The 19,381-nt window shown below is 39.7% G+C and overlaps 1 protein-coding gene across 5 annotated transcripts in view; it reads left to right on the forward strand.

Annotated features, from left to right (window-relative positions):
- Positions 1 to 19,381, forward strand: part of PDGFD (platelet derived growth factor D) — a 138,232-nt gene that overhangs the window by 95,724 nt on the left and 23,127 nt on the right. For 4 of the 5 annotated variants that reach the window (XM_061457803.1, XM_061457802.1, XM_061457805.1 and 1 more), the window contains 2 exons: positions 11,092 to 11,151; positions 15,869 to 16,070. In XM_061457803.1, coding sequence (XP_061313787.1) covers positions 11,092 to 11,151; positions 15,869 to 16,070 — 262 coding nt within the window. The remainder of the gene's footprint in view (positions 1 to 11,091; positions 11,152 to 15,868; positions 16,071 to 19,381) is intronic. The other variant, XM_061457807.1, reaches the window with a different exon arrangement.

Genomic DNA, 19,381 nt, shown 5'->3' on the forward strand with positions numbered 1-19,381 from the left:
AAAAATGGTACTATTGAGCTTTGAAGGGAAAAAAATAAAGAGCAGACAGGGCAGATAATACAAAGCAGCAGAAAATAGGACACTGCTCTCTATATATGTAATTTATCTCCATCACAAATATGTGAAAGTAAACACTCTGCCTTCCTGCCTTAGCAGCAACTTTGAGTGCTGGTATTGCTACTTCAGTGCTGGTTCAGTTACATTTTCGAGGTGCATTAAGAAGTAGATTAAAAACAGAGAAAGCACTTGTAGTACCAGTAGCAGAAATCTGGAGAATTGCATGGCTGCTGGTCTTCCTCTGGTTTAGTGGCTATCCAGGAGGGTTTGCCATTCTGAGCAAAGATTATCAGTATGGCCAGGAGGGCTCTATTAGAACCAGCAGTAAAAACAGACTGTATGTTTGATACATTAAATATGCTCTCTGGTGTTCAAGAAAGACTCAGTTTTGAATCACAAAGTCTTTCTGCCAGAAGGTACAGGAGTACTCTCCCCCTGTTTTCTTCCCATAGACCTGCATTGCTGATGGAGGTGAGCAACCTAAAAACCTGGCTTTCTCAGACCAGCACTGCAAGGCCAGGATGTCATGTGTTTGGTGCTACCTTGGCATCTTTGTAGGTGGGGAATGAAGCTACCTCCTGCAATTTTTATAGATCTGATACCGCACCCAAGTAGGTTAAAACTGTCTGTGCCTGTTATCTGGAGAATACCCATTACTGGTTTCCAGAAAAGCTGCTTACACCCACAGACCTCACTCTTTTCTGAGCACAACCCAGATCTGCACCCATGGGAAGGTGGTGAAGACATATAGATGTTCACACACACCCACCTCTGCCTGTTGTCCCCTGGGAGGTAGTGATTTCTGATGGTGTGGCACTGCCTTGGTATAGAGAAGATCATCTGCATCCTGGGGGAAATCTACTGTGTGCAGGCATAAGTCATCATGTATCCCATGTCACCATGTCACATTACAGGTTAGTTTCTTGTTTTTCTTCTTTGCTCAGCCCAGGCTGTTGGCACTAGTTCCTTTCTGAGTCCGTGCGTGCCATCAAATAGAGTTTATGGCTTGTATCTTTTTCTCCATTTGCATTCTTCTAAATAAGAGCTTGTTCTTATTTCCTGCCTCTGCTTCTGACCTCCAGTAGTCCCAGAATATTTATTTGTATTGAATGTGTTTACAACTTCTTTTTTAAAAAAAAAAAAAATTTTTTTTTGGCTTCAACTGTGTGAGAATTTCCAGGTCATTAGTATAAAAATGAAATGACCTATTCCTCTTGATTTTCATTGTTTGGAAAACCTTTATTATAATTCTACAGCAATCCTTAGTCTATTTGGTTATGCTTGTATTTAGTTAGAATTTAAATAAAATGTGTCACAGACTAATTCTGATCCAGTGCATACCTTCCTGATTCTGAGATCGTGACCTCAGTTTAATGTTTAGAAGGATTTCCCACGCTGGCTTTTAGTAAGCTGATCCCAAACCTGATAACATGGTTTAGTCAGATTGTTTAAAAAATATGACAAATGTAAGGTGCTTTCTTTTTACCTAGTGTTCATTCACTGTGTTACTTATAACTGATATTTGTAAGAATATGCATAAGAGAAATGAGAAGTGTTCTTAAGATACTTAGCTTTAACAGTGTCAATGGCATTTTTAGGAATAGGCTGAAAGTCTAGTCTGGATAGTTTTCCTTACTCTAGCTGCTTGGTGAAACCCAAGTTGAACCCATGCTGTTTGCAATAAATCTTGATAGAAATGAGCCATGGGGTAGCATACCACTGTTGAAGTAGAGATCCACAAGGCAACTTAAAGGCATTTATGCCAAAGCCCACAGCATGGGCAACAAACAAGAGGAGCTGGAAGCCACTGTGCAGCAGGGAAATCATGACATAATTGCCATCACAGAAACACGGTGGAATGATTTGCATGATTGGAGTGCTGCAATGGATGGCTACAGGCTCTTTAGGAGGGATAGGCAAGGAAAAAGAGGTGGTTGTGTTGTATGTCAGGGAGTACACCAACTGCCTTGAACTCAATGTTGTGAATGAGAAGGCTGAAAGTTTGTGGGTGAAGATCAGAGGGAAGGCCATCCAAGCTGATATCCTGGTAAGATTCTGTTACAGATCACCTTGCCAGGGTGAAGCTACAGATCTGCTGAAGGATAGGGAGGCTCTGCAGAGGGATCTGGACAGGCGGGATTGATGGGTTGTGGCCAGTGGTGTGAGGTTCAATAAGGCAAAGTGCTGGGTCCTGCACTGGGGCCACAACAACCACATGCAATGCTACAGGCCTCGGGAAGAGTGGCTGGAAAGCTGCTCTGCAGAAAAAGACCTGGGGGTGCTGTTTGGCGGCCGGCTGAACATGAGCCAGCTTGTGCCCAGGTAGCCAAGAAGTCAAACAGCATCCTGCTTATATGAGAAATAACGTATCCAACAGGGCCAGGGAGGTGATCATCCCCCTGTACTGGGCACTGGTGAGACCGCACCTCGAATACTGTGTTCAGTTCTGGGCCCCTAACTAAAAGAAAGACATTGAGGTGCTGCAGCTGGTATAGAAAAGGGCAACAGAGCTGGTGAAGGGTCTGGGCAACAAGTCTTACAAGGAGCTGCTGAGGGAACTGCGGTTGTTTATTCTGGAGAAGAGAAACTCAGGGGGGACTTTATAGATCTCTAGGAGGTTGTAGTGAGATGGGGGTTGGTCTCTTCTACCAAGTAACAAGCAGTAAGACAAGAGTGAACAGCCTGAAGCTGCTCCAGGAGAGGTTTAAACTGGATATTAGGAAAAATTCCTTTACAGAGGGGGTAGCCAGGTAGGCCCTCAGTGGTATGGTTTAGTGGTGGTCTTGGCAGTCCTGGGGTAATCGTTGGACATGGTGATCTTAAAGGTGTTTTCCAACCTATCTGATTCTATTATTATGATTCTGTGATTCTGAATCAACTGGTTTTGATCTTATTGAAAACCTGAAAAAGCTAAGAGAAAACAGTTCTTTTATTCTTCAGAGATTATGTATTCTTGCTGGTTTTGTGATTATTGCTGTCATCTTGAAAGTTTGTATATCAGTCCCTTCTTGTCGTCCTAGAAAAAGCAATGCCTTCCAGTCAAAGCAGGAGAGTGAACAAATTGTTTTTCTTTGCATTATCTGTGAAACATAATACATGCTCCTGCTGCATGCTTACTGCAGAATGAAGCAGCATCCTCTGGGAGAGAGCTCAAAAACAAATGGATCTTTCACAAATAAATCAATAGGCTGGGATTGCTGCTAGGACAAGTAATGTCCCTTACCAGTACCTTTTTACATTGTGTCCTCAGCTTTGCAATTAAATTTGCTTAGCTCCATTAGAGTTTTTCATTACTGTTATTATTCCTCCCATGTTTCTCCCAAATCACAACTGAAAATATGAGTGTGCATGTCAGAGCACTTAGCAGATCCTCCTAGTAGAACCATGGAAAAGTTGGAATATTAAATGAAATTAGGCTCTATTTGCAAATGATTATTTCCACTGATTATAGAGCATGCTTAAATCTATAAAAAATAGGCAGAAACCCAAGTGGGAAGTAGACTGAAAATTAATAGGTAGCTGTAGCTCCTAGGAGGTTTTCTTTCATTAATATTTTTCCTTATACCCATAGTACTGGGGCCTCTCAGTGCATTCCCATTTGGTGTGAGTCACACCAAGAAGGAGGACCTGAAATAACCAGCTGCCACTGCCTTCTGTTAACTCTGAAGGACTTTTTTTCCACCTGGAGGCTGCCAGGCAAGTGAAGTGTCAGCTTTTTCAGCTTTGCTCAGGGCAGATTTGCCTTTTACTAGAGAGGCTGCTTCTGTCAGTCAGCGTGGCATAAGTCCACCAAAGCTCTCCCAAGGGCACTGGACTCTGACCTGGGAGAGAGTTTTTGGCTCATAGGGTCAGTCCTCCCAAGCTTTTTTCCACTTGGCAGCAGTCCAACTCCACCATCTTGATGTGCAGCATCACACTGACCAGGACTCCTCTTGACGTCCACTTCCCACTGCCCTAGCAGAGCTGGGACATCACAGGGACACCAGCAAGCCATGTGAAATGGACCAGTACTGTGGCCCAAGTATGCTTAGACACAAGGTGAGAAAGTACCCTAGTTGCCTTCAGCATCTTCCGCTGTCACTGCCAAGAAATGGGCACCACAGACCATAAGGCACAGAGTTACTGCTGAAAGCGTCTCCTATTCTATACAATAGTAATATAAAGGGAGCAAGCAGGGAGCAGCCAGATTCTTAGCACACCTGGCTTGCATCTCTGGATAGCGATAAGGTGAGTTATAGGTCATGTAGAAACTATGAATGCATTGGCATTCTGTAGCATCAATGGCATGAGAATGGCCAGGGCAGCAGTACCCTCATTAGTCTGACCTAGAAAGCTTATAGGGCACTTGTCAACTAGAAAAAACTCCAGGTCTCTTTATCAGAGGAGCTCATGCCAAACTGGAGAATAGTCTAGAGGGGAAGGAAATGCTGTATAGCAAATCTAATTGGACTTCAGGGGAGCATCTCACCCAGTGCCACACAGGAAACAATCACTTACGCTGGAGGAGATAGCAATTAATAAAAAAGCTGTGAGGCAGTCAAAGGGGAGATAATATGCTCTAATGCAAAAGGGAGTATCCAGCCAGGGAGAGCTCACTAATGGGAGTTTCTAAAGGGTTGGTCTTATGATTGGTTTTATTTTCAGGGGAGTTTAGGGACCAGAGCACAACCTTTCATAGGAGCATTTTAGTGGCTTTTGCAGCACACATAGAGCTGAATTGCATTACTCATGAATGGGAATTCATGAGTGTCAGATAGGATGACTGAATGACCTTGAGCACTGGAGAATTGATTTGCAGTGAAATGCAACAGCCCAGAAAGATCAAAGAGGTCACTCATGTAGGGATTAACAACAAAAACATTTTCTGTTAAATGGCATCTCATTGGTTTACAAAAAGGGGAGAAGAAAATTTCTATATGTACTAGGCATAGGACCAGTGAGAAAGTATTTGCATCTTTTCTTGAATGATTTGTACACTTTCAGTTCCTGCAGCATGGAACAACCACATCTTTATTGGACTGTGTTCAGGGAACAGCTAGAGGACAGAGAGGGGAAAAGAGGACATTTCTTACTGAGGGCCAAGACAACTTGGCTTCTTAGTGTAATACAGCGGATGCTGAGAGGAGATGTAGCATCTCTTCAGAAGTACTGCAGGAAGCAAACTTGGGAGAGAAAGAAAAGGGCAAAGCTGGCACTTACATAAGTGCAATAAGGATAAATTTAGTTTGGAAACAGCCAACCAGTGTGAGGGGTTTGGAAATGACAACCTGGAAGGGCCTTTCAAGTTTTGTGTCCCAGTGTTTAACTGCAGAAGTAAAATTTGCCAATCAGGTAAAAATGCAAAAAGAGGATTCATTTATAAGTTGTTTACAATTGCTTAACTTTAGTATGACCCAGAGTAGCTGTTAGCAAAGAAAATCCCGTGTAGATGTAAGGAGAGGTTTCTGTGATGAACAGAAAAATTAAAGGTAATGCACAATTTGCACTGCATGGCAGTGAATGCCTGTGCACTCTCCTGTGGGTATGTGCATCAACAGGGTGTTCATTGTCACTGTAGTGTTAGATGACATCTGAGTTTTCAAAGGCATAGCTATCATCTCTTTTGAGCAAGTAATATCTGACCTTTTAGAGAGATCATTTAAATGTCAGTGTACTGGGGACTCTTAACATGCACCCAGTATTGCCTAATTCTATAACTAGGTGAAGGATGAAGAGAAATATTGGCCAAATGTAACTGTTAACTAAGTATATTTTTCTGCTTCAGTTTTACTTCAAATTTTCATAAATAAATGTATCAAACTGCAGTTAACCTAAATCATGATTACAGCCTTAAACTTTTGAAATTTTAAGTATCTTGTTCTTCCCACTAAGTTATAGCTAGTAAATGTGTCAGAACAAATCAAAGAGTTATTTTATACATCATTTTGCACTAGCATTAACTTAGTCATAACCGATAAGGTTGTAGCTATTGATATGTTGTGGCAGCTGGGCTTTAGACACTCAATTTATGTCTTTTTTTAAAGGGCAACAATCATACTATCACGTTAGGGATCAGACACTTTGGTGGCTGTCTGACCTCTTGGTACTGGCTTTAAAACTGTGATGTCATGGATGGCCTGCCTTTATGGGACTACACCGAAAAATAGAAAAGTCAGTATGGTTAAAGTTATTTCTTAATTTCTTATCTGATCCAGTAGCAGCTGCCATCAGTAGTAAAATGTGCTTGCACTTTCAGTTTGAAAATTAACTGCCTTCAGAGTACAAACACCTGATTTTGTTAAATACTTTGCACTGCCAGATAAAAGAGCTTGTTGACATTGGTAATGGCCTTTTGTAGCTAACTACAGATTATTATCAGGAGAAATAAGGTTAAGTTACCTCTAACCTTCCTGAAAGACCCTGGCCTCCATTTAGTGTTGCAATCATTACAAGGCATGATTTCCAGATAATGAACAATCATTGTTGCATCCTTTCCAAATTCAATATCTTATATTTTAAAGCCTGGTCACTAGAACTGAACAGAGCAGTTACTTACCCATTAATGCAAGTGAGGAAAATGCAGCCTCTGACTTCCTAGTCAGTAGCCAGATGTAGGAAAATAGTCATCTTTCAGCATCATTCGAAGTGGTGATAAATATCATTCTGATGTGATTATGAAAACTAGCAATGTGATGAACTGAAAATATCATCAAAGAAAAAGGCATTTTAAGGTGTATATCTGTGCTTTCAGTTATCTTTAAGAATAAAAATTGGAGTGTACTAAAATGCTATATAGGAAATTATAATTAATCAGTGGAAGTGTACAAACTTGAGTATCATAACAATTTTTTTAATGGAACTATAACTTTTCTTTTGTCTGTTACTTACCGAACGCTGTTGCTTTTACTGTTTCCAGAGTTCGGGGTTTATTTGCTTGAAATGCCTGTTGCTTTATATATAAAATGTAATCCCTATAAATTCAGTGATCAGAGAAAATATTGGTAATTTTTCCTTAATTTGTTTCTGTTCTCCTCTTTCTCATCTTTACTTGCCCCAAGAACATGCCTGCATTTTCACCATTCCACCCTTACTTCTCTTCCGCTTCCATGACCAGGTCACCCTAGAGAAGGTTTTTCCTTCTGGAGAGGACCTTATTAAACCAGTAGGCCTTAAACATCAGTCTAGGATGCTGTCTGGACTCTTCTTTCCACAGCGCTTTTGTGAACCTTTCCCATTCCCTGAAGCAGAGGGCATCACCTCAGCGTTTATTATGCGTAGTTTATGGTCCTTTTGGCAGATAAGCAATCTTTTACCAAACCTAATCTAACCACCCAGAGACTTGCAGATTAAGGGAAAGAATTTATATAGGATCTTATAGAGATATGGGTCTGCTTCTTTTCACTGGAGAGAACTGCTCATGTGTTTTGCCCATGCTGTGGTGGTCATTGCATTTCCCAGGCATCATGCCTCATAGGTGTCATGTACCAACATGGCTAAAGGCTGGCCTACAGTGATAAAGTATGTAAAAAGTGAAGAATCACAGGAATGCTAGAAAGTGCTTCTTGCTTTTAATTTGAGGACCAGGTAGTAATTCACCATAGCTTGGAGGACTCACGTGTTTTGCCATAGTTGTGATGCAGAAAAATGAGTCATGGACAACGCGCTTCTCAAATTGATGAGCTTTCCAACCTCATCCCTGGTGTCTCCCTGATACCTCCCTGTTCATACCCCTGCCAAACCCAATGGCTTGACCCTGGCAGAGCCTGTGCTGATACAGGTCATGAACTCCCAGGCTGCAAACCATTTTCTGCAGCAACTAGTGCTATCTGTGTTTACAGTCTCATATATCCTTGATAGCAGTGATTTTGCGTCATGATCTCCACTTGTAAAAGCCCTAGGTGAAGCAAAGAGTATCCCCCTTGAGTCCTTGTCACTTATTAGAGATCAATGGAGGGAGACAGGCTATAGACAGAGTCTTCAAAGGAAAGAGTAGCTTATCTTTGTCTCAAACAGAGCCAAGAACAATATATCAATGTCCATACATATTTATGTATTTATACATCTTTAAGAACTGACTTAGGATTTCTCTTTCTGAGGTGTAATTTTGGAAGTTGAGGTATGGAAGTCATTTTTCTACAGTAAAAGTAGTGTTATTAGAAGGTAATTGGTAGCCCTGTTGTTTTGCCTGTATTTTTTCCTGTTTCTAGGACAGTTAATGCAATGTGTTGCTGAAGTCTCATTAATGTTGTTATGTTACCATGACACATATGCAAATATAGAAGCACTGTTGTCAGGCTGATGTAGCTAAATTATTACTACCCTATTTTTCCAGTATTCATTTAAAAAGATCTAATTTTTGTTAATTGGGTATTATAATATTTAATATAATATACCATTTTAAATAATGAAGAATAGTCAAGTGATCTGTAAGTGGTCATAATGAAATAGTCAAGTGATCACATGCAAATTTGCGTAAACAGAGTAGCATGAATTGAATACATAGCACTGAAAATAGATTTGTCCTTCAGGTTCTGCTAGGGACAATGCTGATAAAGGAAGAGAGGGTTTTGTAATGATGAGAACCACTTTGGTATTATTACTTGAAATAGCTACAAGAAGAAGCCATAGATAACAATAATCTTCAAACTGGAGAGTTTGAAAGCTTTGAGAAGCCAAAAATGACTACAGCTGCCTTGAGTGATGGTGGAACAAAGCCATATAGTTGTGAATAGTTTATGCAGATGAAATAAAATCATAGTCAAAATGTGCAGTCATCAGGTTTTAGATCCAAGAAGCAGGTGCTACATGTCTATCTCAGAGTTTTGGAGGGGTTCCCTGGCATCAACCATCTCAAAGAATCATAGACTAAAGCAACAGTTTTGACATCTACAATTAGATAACACAAGGGCACCATCACTTCAAACACAAAATTATTCCTTGTCTGTGGTCTTCTCCAGACATTCAATGAGGCAGATTGTTCCTGTTTTAAAATAATGCCTCAGAGCAAAATGCCACTTTTTTCTGGAAGTGCTAAATGGAAGCTAATGACAGAAAGGAAACGATTTCCAAGTTTTACAAGTGGCAACCGTTACAAAAGGATGCATGAGCTTTTCAAATTCATTTTTATTTACTCTAAGTCATGTCTTGTCAAGAACTGAGCAACAAAATGTGTAAAGAATGTGGCCACAGTTCCTGAATTGTTTATAACCTGGTCATAGCATTTGCAGATCTCTTTACTGTTTGTTTTTTAATTTTTTTAATCTGCATTTAAAATTTCACCAATAATATTTTGCTTTTATATTCTTAGAATAAAATTGCCACTTTAATTATTAATGCTTAAATAGCTCTGCATTTTCAGTGGTCACTTAGTGACTTGTAATGTGATGGCAATTTGGGCCTCAGTAACTCCCTTAGCCCTGTTCTGCAGGGCTTCTATTTCTACTACTTCTAACGCCTCAAATTTGCGAGAAAGGAACATTTTAAGAAGAAGAATCATCAACAATACTGAATAAACAATCTTGTGGTTTTAAGATATTTGAATATTTTTCTGTAGGAAATTTAAAAAATAAAATACCATGTATATTGAGTCTGGATCTGAAAGTGATTCTTCTTGACTAGGGGAGATTTTTACTGATGAAATAACAGATTATGTGATCAATTTTCTCTTTTCACTCCTAAGAAAGAATTGAAATATAAACATATATTTGTGGTGCAATGCAGCACCGAGTCTCAAGAACATCAGCAGAGCAGCTGCCTTTCCATTTTCCCCTTCAGTTGCCATCTTAAAAAATGCGTAGTCAGTGTAGAATGGTGAGCCCAGGCACTGATCCATTTTAAGTGCTTTCATTATAAATTCTGTTATTAAAAATAAAAATTTTGGTAAGCTGTCATTTCAGTCCCCGTTCATTACCTGCATGCCAATCATTAGCTATTCACTGCATGTGTCTGTTAAATAACCATTCTGTAATATTGCTTTTTTTTCCATTTTTAGTTGTTTAATTATTCCAGTTGGAAATGAGTAGAAGTGCCAAAAGATTAAAGAAATGGCTACTTCGTTATTTAAGCAATGATTGCTTATCACTGGTCAGATAAGTGGATTCAGATTCAGGTGACCACATGTAAATATCTACATTTTTAATATCTGTGTCTAAGCTAGTCCTCTCAGACTCCCTCTGTAGACAATGGAGAGAAAAAAAACATTTTTAGAATGCAATGTCATCCCAAATTAAGCTTCTAAATGGCAGGGGGGTTGGAACTAGTTGATCTTGAGGTCCTTTCCCACCCTAACTATTCTATGATTCTGTGATTCTATGACTTGCACCCTGGAAATGCTAGTTTCAGTTGACCATAAATGGAAACAAGGGTGACTAGCTTAGATTTTTGCTGTGTAGATTTCCAAAGGCAGATGAGATGAATCCCATCCCTGTGCTCCAATTAATCATGAATGCCCACAGGTTTTGTGTGATGACACTTCCAATGTAAACGTACTGTGGCTGTGTTTTTTTATGCAAAGGACATTGTGCTATTCAGTGCTCTGCACAGATAAGCAAGTTCTGTTCAGTAAGGCCACCAACGGCAGTACACTGATGTTAGGACTACATTTCAAATGGCTTAGATTGTCCTGCTTTTCATGTTGTCTAAGTAATACCAGAGTATTATCACATCCACATTCTTTCCAGAATGGATCAGTTTGAGGAACAGCATTAATACCTGTATGTAGACATACAGAGGTGGTATTTAATATTTCTGATGGAAGATGAATGTAATGGTCTTGACCAAATTAGGTCTTGCTATGCAAAGGAACATATATTATAAATAATAATAATACCTATTTTTGCCTCAGCAAGCTCAGAAAGAGCTAGTTTACAAACAATGAAAAGGGAGGAGCCTGAATGGAAGTAGTATTATTTAGAAATGGCACATAGCAAGGGCCTCTTGCATTAAACAAGGTTGAAAAAGATGACAGATAATGAATGCTGAAAGACTTTTTAGGTTCTGCAGTTAATTTAGGACATTACCTTAATGGTGATTTTTCCTGTGGGTTTTTCCCCTTAGGATGATTTCCAGCATGCAGCCTCAGAAACCAACTGGGAGTCAGTCACAAGCTCTGTCTCAGTAAGTAATTTGTTACTATTTTGCCCATGGATGGGGTGATAGGAATCCCACTCACTAAATGGCACCTGTACAGAGGAACCATGTATTCACCTTTGGCAGAGGACGGATGAAATAAGTATTTATCCAACTCAACCAGTGTGTTTTTAAGGAGAAAATACTGAGGATATTCCTTCAGCTGTTGTAACCGCATGAGATAGCTACTGGGAAACATTTCTTGCTTTCAAACTCATGCTGCCAAGATGAAAATACAAGATATAAACTTACATTTTTCAACTGTAAAATGTCTTAACCTAAATAGAAGACTATATTAAAACAGGCTGGCAGGAAGATGATTCTAGCTTTTCATTGTCAATAATGAGCAACCTGATATAGTTGAAGATGCCCCTGCTCATTTCAAGGGGGTTGGACAAGATGACATTTGAAAGTCCCTTTCAACCCAAACTATTCTATGATTCTATGGGGGTTTTTAAGTGTTTGTAGTGAAGTATTATATCTGAAGTATCTTATTCATCAGTGAAATGCAACTTAGGAAAAAAAAAGTTTGAAAGAAATCAGGAAAACAAGTAATCTGGTATAAAATTTTACTTTACTCTTTATTACATTTGATTTGTGTCACTGGGCAGAAATTTTCCCCTCTTTCATTTCCAAAGTAAAGATAAATGCTGGGGAATGTCAGTGTAGCATCAGAATTCATAACTCATATGTGCTCTGCTTGCTGGTCAGAACCATGTCACAGCTCTTGTAAGTGCCTCTTAAAACACATGAGACAAGGGTCAGTGCTCAAAGCAGACTTGAGACCAATGTTTTGAGCATTCATAGAAGAGGATTTAGTGGTAGCACCTTTGTTACAGTAACTGCCAGGACTTGCCAGTGGAGGAGCAGTAAATGAAATAATGGCAAATTCTACCAACTAATGTGCAAGCCAGGCAGCAAGTAGAGAGAAGATTCTGTATTGCCAAAATTAGAAGAGGTTAATCCAATCTCACTTGTGTTTACCCTTGAGCTTGCAAATAACAGTTGCACTTCATGATACAATTCATTTATAGCCTTAAACTAATTGTGTTGAAAGTCCTGAGTAGTAATGTTAGCAGGGCTGAGATCTACTGGATATGCCAAATACAAGATGGTAAAACAACATGTTATTGAGAGACATAAACTCAATTTTCATTCTAATACTGGGCTGGAAAAGAAAATCTAGAACATTTTGTTTAAAAATATGGTAGGCTGGTATTTGAAAATGTAAGCCTAGGGCTCCCTCATCAGGTAACTATGAAAATGAGATGAAGTATATGGTAAACGCCATGTTAGTTATCATCCTTTACACCGTAAGATGCACAATACACCAAACAATAACCATTATTTTTTTCATATATATATATATATATACACACACATATATATAAAAGCTCATTTATCTTTCACATCTGTTTGTTACTGAAAAATTGTTAATATGTTACAGGTAGGGTAGTTCAGTACAAATATTACAGGTAACCAGCCAATGCCCAAGGTCACTTGGAAACCTGCAGCTAAACCAGAAGTAAACTCCAATTTCATTGGTTTTCCTATGCTGTCCCCTATCTAATAAAACGTATCTTCTTCTACTGCACATCCATTGCACCCATGAGCCTTTTCTTATCCTCAGGTACAATAAGGTAGAGAGGTTGAGTGATTTTTCCCAAAGGCACAATGAAAAAAGTATGAGAACATCCAAATTCTTCAGGACAGAAAAATTTAGGAATTCTGCCGTGGTCCTGAGGAGCAGAAGGACAAACACAGACCTGCCAACACACTGACATACTCTTCTGCTGATAGCTCAGTTTGCATGGCAGTTTTGCTGCTCAAACCTACAGGGAGCCCAAAGACTTATTTTAGTATCTGAGTACAACTCTCAGAATGAAAACTTTAGAGGGAGCAAATTATTTCTTGTCTGTGGTCATATCACAGAGTCATATTTTGTACTTGTTTTTTGTTGTTTTTTTTCCCTCAGAAAGCTAAAACTAATACTTTTGCCCATAACCCAGCATGGCAAACACAGGAAAAAAAAAAAAGGAAATAAAATTTACTCCTTGTTAGGTTAATTTCCATTACCTGTGAAGTAATGTTATGACCAACAAACAGCTGTGATATACGTTGAACTGTCTGTCAACCTCACAGTACAGACAGGAAATGGAAAAGAATGGGGGAAGAGAAATCAAGGGTAAGAGCACTGGCAAACCCCCCCCACAAAAATAACCCCTTTGTTTCCCATGAAACTGAAAATACTTTCAGTGCTTTTAAGAAATGTACAAGAGGTACATAATGTGGAAAATGTTTGCTCTTCAATGCTTCTTGCATTTCACTACTCCTCTTGCCCTTTTTCTGGATTCAGTCTTGGAAGCCAGATTATGATGAGCACAAGCTCTTCTAAAGCTAGTGCCTCATTCTTGGCAGGGCAGAAGAGAGCCAGTTGGTTTGGCAGCTTTGAAGTTGCTTTTGGGCCTGTCACATGGTGTCACTGCCAGTAGGTTATGTGAGCTGTTGAAATAATTCCTCTTGACTAGGCTGTCACTGAGAAAAAGTTAAGCCTTCTTCTGTGTGTGAATGAGGTAGCCCAAAACTCTTGAGTAGAAGTTTTTGTATGAAAAGAAAATGGGGAATCCCTGCTGCCTGTTTTAGTTTGAAATGCCCTGCAAATTCATAGCCTGACCTGCAGTTCTGTAATTAAATGCATAGTTGAACATGTGAAAAAAAACCTCTTGCATCATCCCAGCCGCACACCTATGGCCTGATTTTTCTGCTGCTTCCTCTTGAGCATCCTTGCACCATCTCACTTATTTTTGAAAGGCAGTCAGGGCCTGACATTTCCCTGTTGGGTTGCCATCACAGATGAGCCATGAGCTCCACGGAGCTCTCCTCAGTAAGCAATAACATTTGGGTTCATTTTTCTTTTGTAACCTCAAAGAGTGCATTAGCACAGCACAGTGTCTCCTGCAGCATTTTTTTTAGGCAACAACGCTGTGTTCTCTTGGCTGGTGTGAGCTTTTCAACTCTTTGAGCTCCTGTCTCTCTGACAGTCTCTACTCCAAGACACTTAGAGAGTCTGGAGAGATGCTTTGAGGTATGCTTTCCCTTTTAGTGGGTCATGAATTTTTACAGCCATCTGCACTGTGTCTTATTTAGCTCTGTATCGTAGAGGCATTGCAGTCGCAAGTGGGCCCTCTAAAACTTCTTGTGCTGTTGGTGAGAAGCAGTAAAGAACAGCTATGCTTTATTGACCAATGTATTGTTTTCTATTTCTTCTCTTTGTTTTTTTTTTATAATTTGAACAGTCCATACTTTCAGTAAGCATATGCAGTAAAATATCAAGGGCTGTTACTTCTGTGATATAACTTACCATTACAGACAGCTGGATTGTTTTAGAAGACATATATACTTTAAAACTATTTAGTAAGCTTTGAAGGACACAATCCTGCAAAAAAGGAAGTAACTTTACTTGGATGAGTTGACATCTCCATTACTACCCAGCTGAGTAAAGTTGATCACAAAGATCAATAGCTTAACATATGCATTTTTTGGGGAAAAAATATTTAATTTTAAATGGCATGTTTCTGCCACTTTACTTCAAAGATGGGTTTTAATAAGATAAGAGGATTTCTAGGTTTTTTTTCCCCCACTGCTTTTACTCACAAGACCAAAATTCAAACAAGTCCTGCTCTTTTTTATGCTTCTGCTTGGACAAAATCAGGTATTTTGATTGTGGTCCTTCAGAGAGAAACAGATCTGCATTAATAGTTTTCTTGCATGTATTTTACACATACTATTAGGCCTTATGCTTGGACAAAGGAAAAAGTGATATCAGGGTAGCAAATATTGTGATTCTAACTGATGATTATTAAAAATGTTTGAAGTCCTCTCCAGTAAAATGAAAGTGCTGCAATCTTTCTGACAAATTCCAGTTGTGCCACTAGTTCAGTGGGAGCCAAACACACTCAGAAAATGGTACTTGGCCCTCCTTGGTGGAAAATAATATTTCATTTGGTATTGTGATATAACTGTAAGGATACAACTGTGGTGGCAATCACAGCATTCGTTGTTACACCGAGATCCAAATATCACACTTTTTCTCATTTGCTTAGTAACTTATATTTTTTGTAATAAGGTGGGAGAATTGACATTCATCAGTGTTTCATAATACATTTAATTCTTGGGAATAAAAGGCCATCTTTTCAAGTCTTTAACCAAGCCAAATTTGTCATCCAAACTGACCAAGGAAAGGAGGGAGATCTAGTGGACTTGTTGCCTTTGTCTTTCTCTGCTGTGGTTTCTCCTCTGCCTGTTATGGATTTGCTAACAGAGCTGGCAGAGCTGTGAAGGCACCACCTCAGCACTGCAAGGCACTTCTGGTCTTTGATCATGGCTATCATAGTGGTTTCAAAAGATATTTCCATTACATCTTTGTGTATGTGCAAACCATTATCTCCTTTGAGGATTGGGTGTGTATGTTGACAGACTTCCACTCCCTGCATCTCCTCTAGGACTTGTTTGGAAGTTCCTTGGTGAATTTCCTCCTTACAAAAAGAAAACACAGATATAACACAGCCTGGCTCACCTAAGGACTTCAAAAGATGGCCCAAAATAGCTGTTTCAGTCAATAATGAGTTTCTCAGTAACTGCTTTGAATTGTTTTAAGTGGTGCTATAATTTATTCCAAGTACACTGAGATGTATGTCACTCTTAGGGGGTATCCTATCCCTCTCCATCAGTGACTGATCCTACCCTCACGGCAGAAGCACTGGATCAGACCATTGCTGCATTTGACACAGTGGAGGATCTGCTCAAACACTTTAACCCGGACTCCTGGCAAGAAGATCTTGAGAATTTGTACACAGAGAGTGGCCACCATTATCGAGGCAGGAGCTACCATGACAGGAAGTCAAAAGGTAGGAAAAGACACTGTATACATGATTTGGGGCAAGACCAGGATATTCTTTCACTCTTCATAGAAATGTCCTTTGGGCAGGTATTAGATTCTTGTGCCCATGTTCCTGTTGGAGTCACAGGGCAAGTGTGACAATAAAACATCAAGGGTATTAAAATCAGGGATAAGCTATTTAATCCTTAATCATTTTCTGACTAAGAACTCGCCTGAGAAATCAGGCTGAAAACTGCCCATCGTTATGATGAATTCACAAATAAAAACATAAGCCCATGTGTAAAGGACAGATGGTTCTCAGCTTCACCCTCTTAAACATTGCTTTGTGTGTAAGACATGGGGCTCCTAATTACCTGCACTATCATCTTTCTTTAAATACCCTGCTTAGGGATCATTCTCTGTTGAGTGAGGAATAATAATTTTTATCACATTGTGCTTAGGGAAGCATCTGGTGCAGACACCTGTATGTGCAGCTGGTTTTTCAGGATGTGAGCATCTCACTGGTTTTCATTATGTTGGCAGGGAACATTATTATGGTTTAACATCTTTGTAATTGAGCAAAGCACACATTCTGGGTTATGTTTCTTGTTTCCTTCTGTTAGGTCAAGTCATTCACCAAATGGTAAAGCTAAGGGATGTTAAGGTATAAGTACAAACCCATAATGATAAAGAAACGCTATTTAGAAGTATGTCATGCTCTGGGGTAACCATGGGCTGAAGGGCCTGATGAAATTTCCCTCTAAGTGCAAGAACAGATCTAGGAGGTCTGTTAGGGTTCTCTGAGATGACAATTATTGTAGTCTCCACAGGAGCTCTGGAGTGAAATATTTGATTTGAGTGAGTTCTCCTGTTAGTATTGTCTTCCAAGTTATATATTCATATGCATTCTTCTTTACAACTTTAGAATTATAATGCCCAAATCACAGTTCTGATTCTGTGAAATTTAACGTTTATTTACATCTTAATTCCCATCCTCCCTATGTTAAGCATGTGCTGGGCAGGGAGAGAGGATTTTAATTCTATGAAATTTACTTGCTATTAAATGATAAGCTTTTGATCTTAGATATGTAAATTTCATCTGTATTAGGGAAAACGGCGTTGAGGAGTGTTCTCAGGACTTGAAATCCAATCACCATATTGCTAAATTATCTGGCCTGGTCTCTGCTTAGTTCTAGGCCAAATGTCATTACCTCAGGTCATTGCTAGACATGAAACAGGAGCTGGCACAAGCCAGCTGCCATTCTTGGTGATAGTTTGCATTGGCCACCTTGTATTAGAGAGTAAGAGATAAATGGTAGGGATATGGGCTGTCCCATGGATGTTGACCTCTGTGCAGTAGAAGGATCTCAGGCACATACAATATATTGTTAGATGTGCAGTCAGCTTGTTGTACGGTTTCCAAGGCACTTTGGCCATCTTTGGTTTTAGGCTCAGCACTTCAAAGGAATCTGCAATATAGCCCTGAGTACCCCTCCAGTGAAAACTGAACCCTTTTATTCTGTACCTTTGTGGCACATCCGTGACACAGCACATTTTGTGAAAAATGTCATGTAACTGCCACTGCATCACTTCTGACATCAATCTCATTTAGGGGTCTGTGAAACATGTTCTGTGTGTCCCTTATTCCCAGGCTGGATTTGACATCGACAGACACATATACAAACAAAATAAAGGGTATGATTTGATTTTAATAGAAGCTGATTAGAAACCTCAATACTGTACTGGTTCTGCTCTTCGGATTTCATTTGACTCTCAGATCACATTTGGCCTAGTACTCCATATATTTAAATGATGAAATATATGTGAAATAGCATTTGCTGTTTTATTAGTTCAGACTATGTAGGCTAGAGTTACTAATCTGATCTAGTAGTGCTCAGAAATTCAGATGCATAACGTTTTCTCCATTTAGTGTAAATGTAATTCAGCTCCTTGCATAACAAAGCAGTGTAAAAAACATAAAGAGTTTTCCAGTTATTATTGTAACACTTGATTTATTTTAATAGGGTTTTTTTGATTATTGTTTTGATTACAGAAATAAGAAAAAAAGTTGTAAAATAGTTTTTCTCTTGTCTTCAAACTACAGGCAAAATTCCCCGACTGTTAGCAGCTCTCTGGACAAAAGCACCTCACCACAATCAGATACTTAAAAAAATTCAGTTAAGAATTTTTACTTAGTCATAAACTTCTGGCAAGATTAAACGCTTATTCTTGAATGATGTCAGGAGTGGGGAAGAGCTTTAACAAGTCCTTAAATTAGAAATGCTTGGTGGATTTTTAACACAGACACTGGATCTCTGAGGGATGTTTATAGGCAATAGGACAACCTTGCAGCAAAGAGAGCAACAGATTATATCATCATTTATTTCAGATATCTATCTGTTTCTGCTTCTAGCTTGGGTTTCATTTTTTATCCCTAGTTGGAACAGCACTGAGGCAGATAACAACAATTTGATGTAATCTCTGCCTGTCTTTCACAGAGTTCTCAGAACATGTCATATATGTAGTGTAAATGGATCTCTAATGATTTCGCTCCTATATAACTCTCTTCATGTACCAAATTATGCCACAAAATTGAGCTTAAGAGGTAGTGTTGCTGAATCCCAATTCCAATAAAAGGTATAAGCTACAGGTTGGGCAGAGAAGAGATTCAGAGCAGCCCTGCAGAGAAGGACTTGGGGGTGTTGGTTGATGAGAAAATGAACATGAGCCGGCTGCAGTGTGTGCTTGCAGCCCAGAAAGCCAACCGTATCCTGGGCTGCATCAAAAGGCGCATGACCAGCAGGTCGAAGGAGGTGATCCTGCCCCTCTACTCTGCTCTCGTGAGACCTCACCTGGAGTATTGTGTGCAGTTCTGGTGTCCTCAACATAAAAAGGACATGGAACTCTTGGAACAAGTCCAGAGAAGGGCTACGAGGATGATCAGGGGCTGGAGCACCTCTTGTATGAAGACAGGCTGACAAAGTTGGGGCTGTTCAGCCTGGAGAAGAGAAGGCTGCATGGAGACCTCATATCAGCCTTCCAGTACCTGAAGGGGGCCTATAGGGATGCTGGGGAGGGACTCTTCATTAGGGACTGTAGTGATAGGGCAAGGGGTAACGGGTTAAAACTTAAACAGGGGAAGTTTAGGTTGTATATAAGAAGGAAATTGTTTCCTGTTAGGGTGGTGAGGGACTGGAATAGGTTGCCCAGGGAGGTTGTGAATGCTCCATCCCTGGCAGTGTTCAAGACCAGGTTGGACGAGGCCTTGGGTGATATGATTTAGCGTAAGGTGTCCCTGCCCACAGCAGGGGGGTTGGAACTAGATGATCTTAAGGTCCT

This window comes from Pezoporus flaviventris, unplaced genomic scaffold (genome assembly GCF_033815535.1).
Source record: "Pezoporus flaviventris isolate CSIRO_AGI_PZ_B2104156 unplaced genomic scaffold, CSIRO_AGI_Pfla_v1 ptg000025l, whole genome shotgun sequence".
Lineage (NCBI taxonomy): Eukaryota > Metazoa > Chordata > Aves > Psittaciformes > Psittacidae > Pezoporus > Pezoporus flaviventris.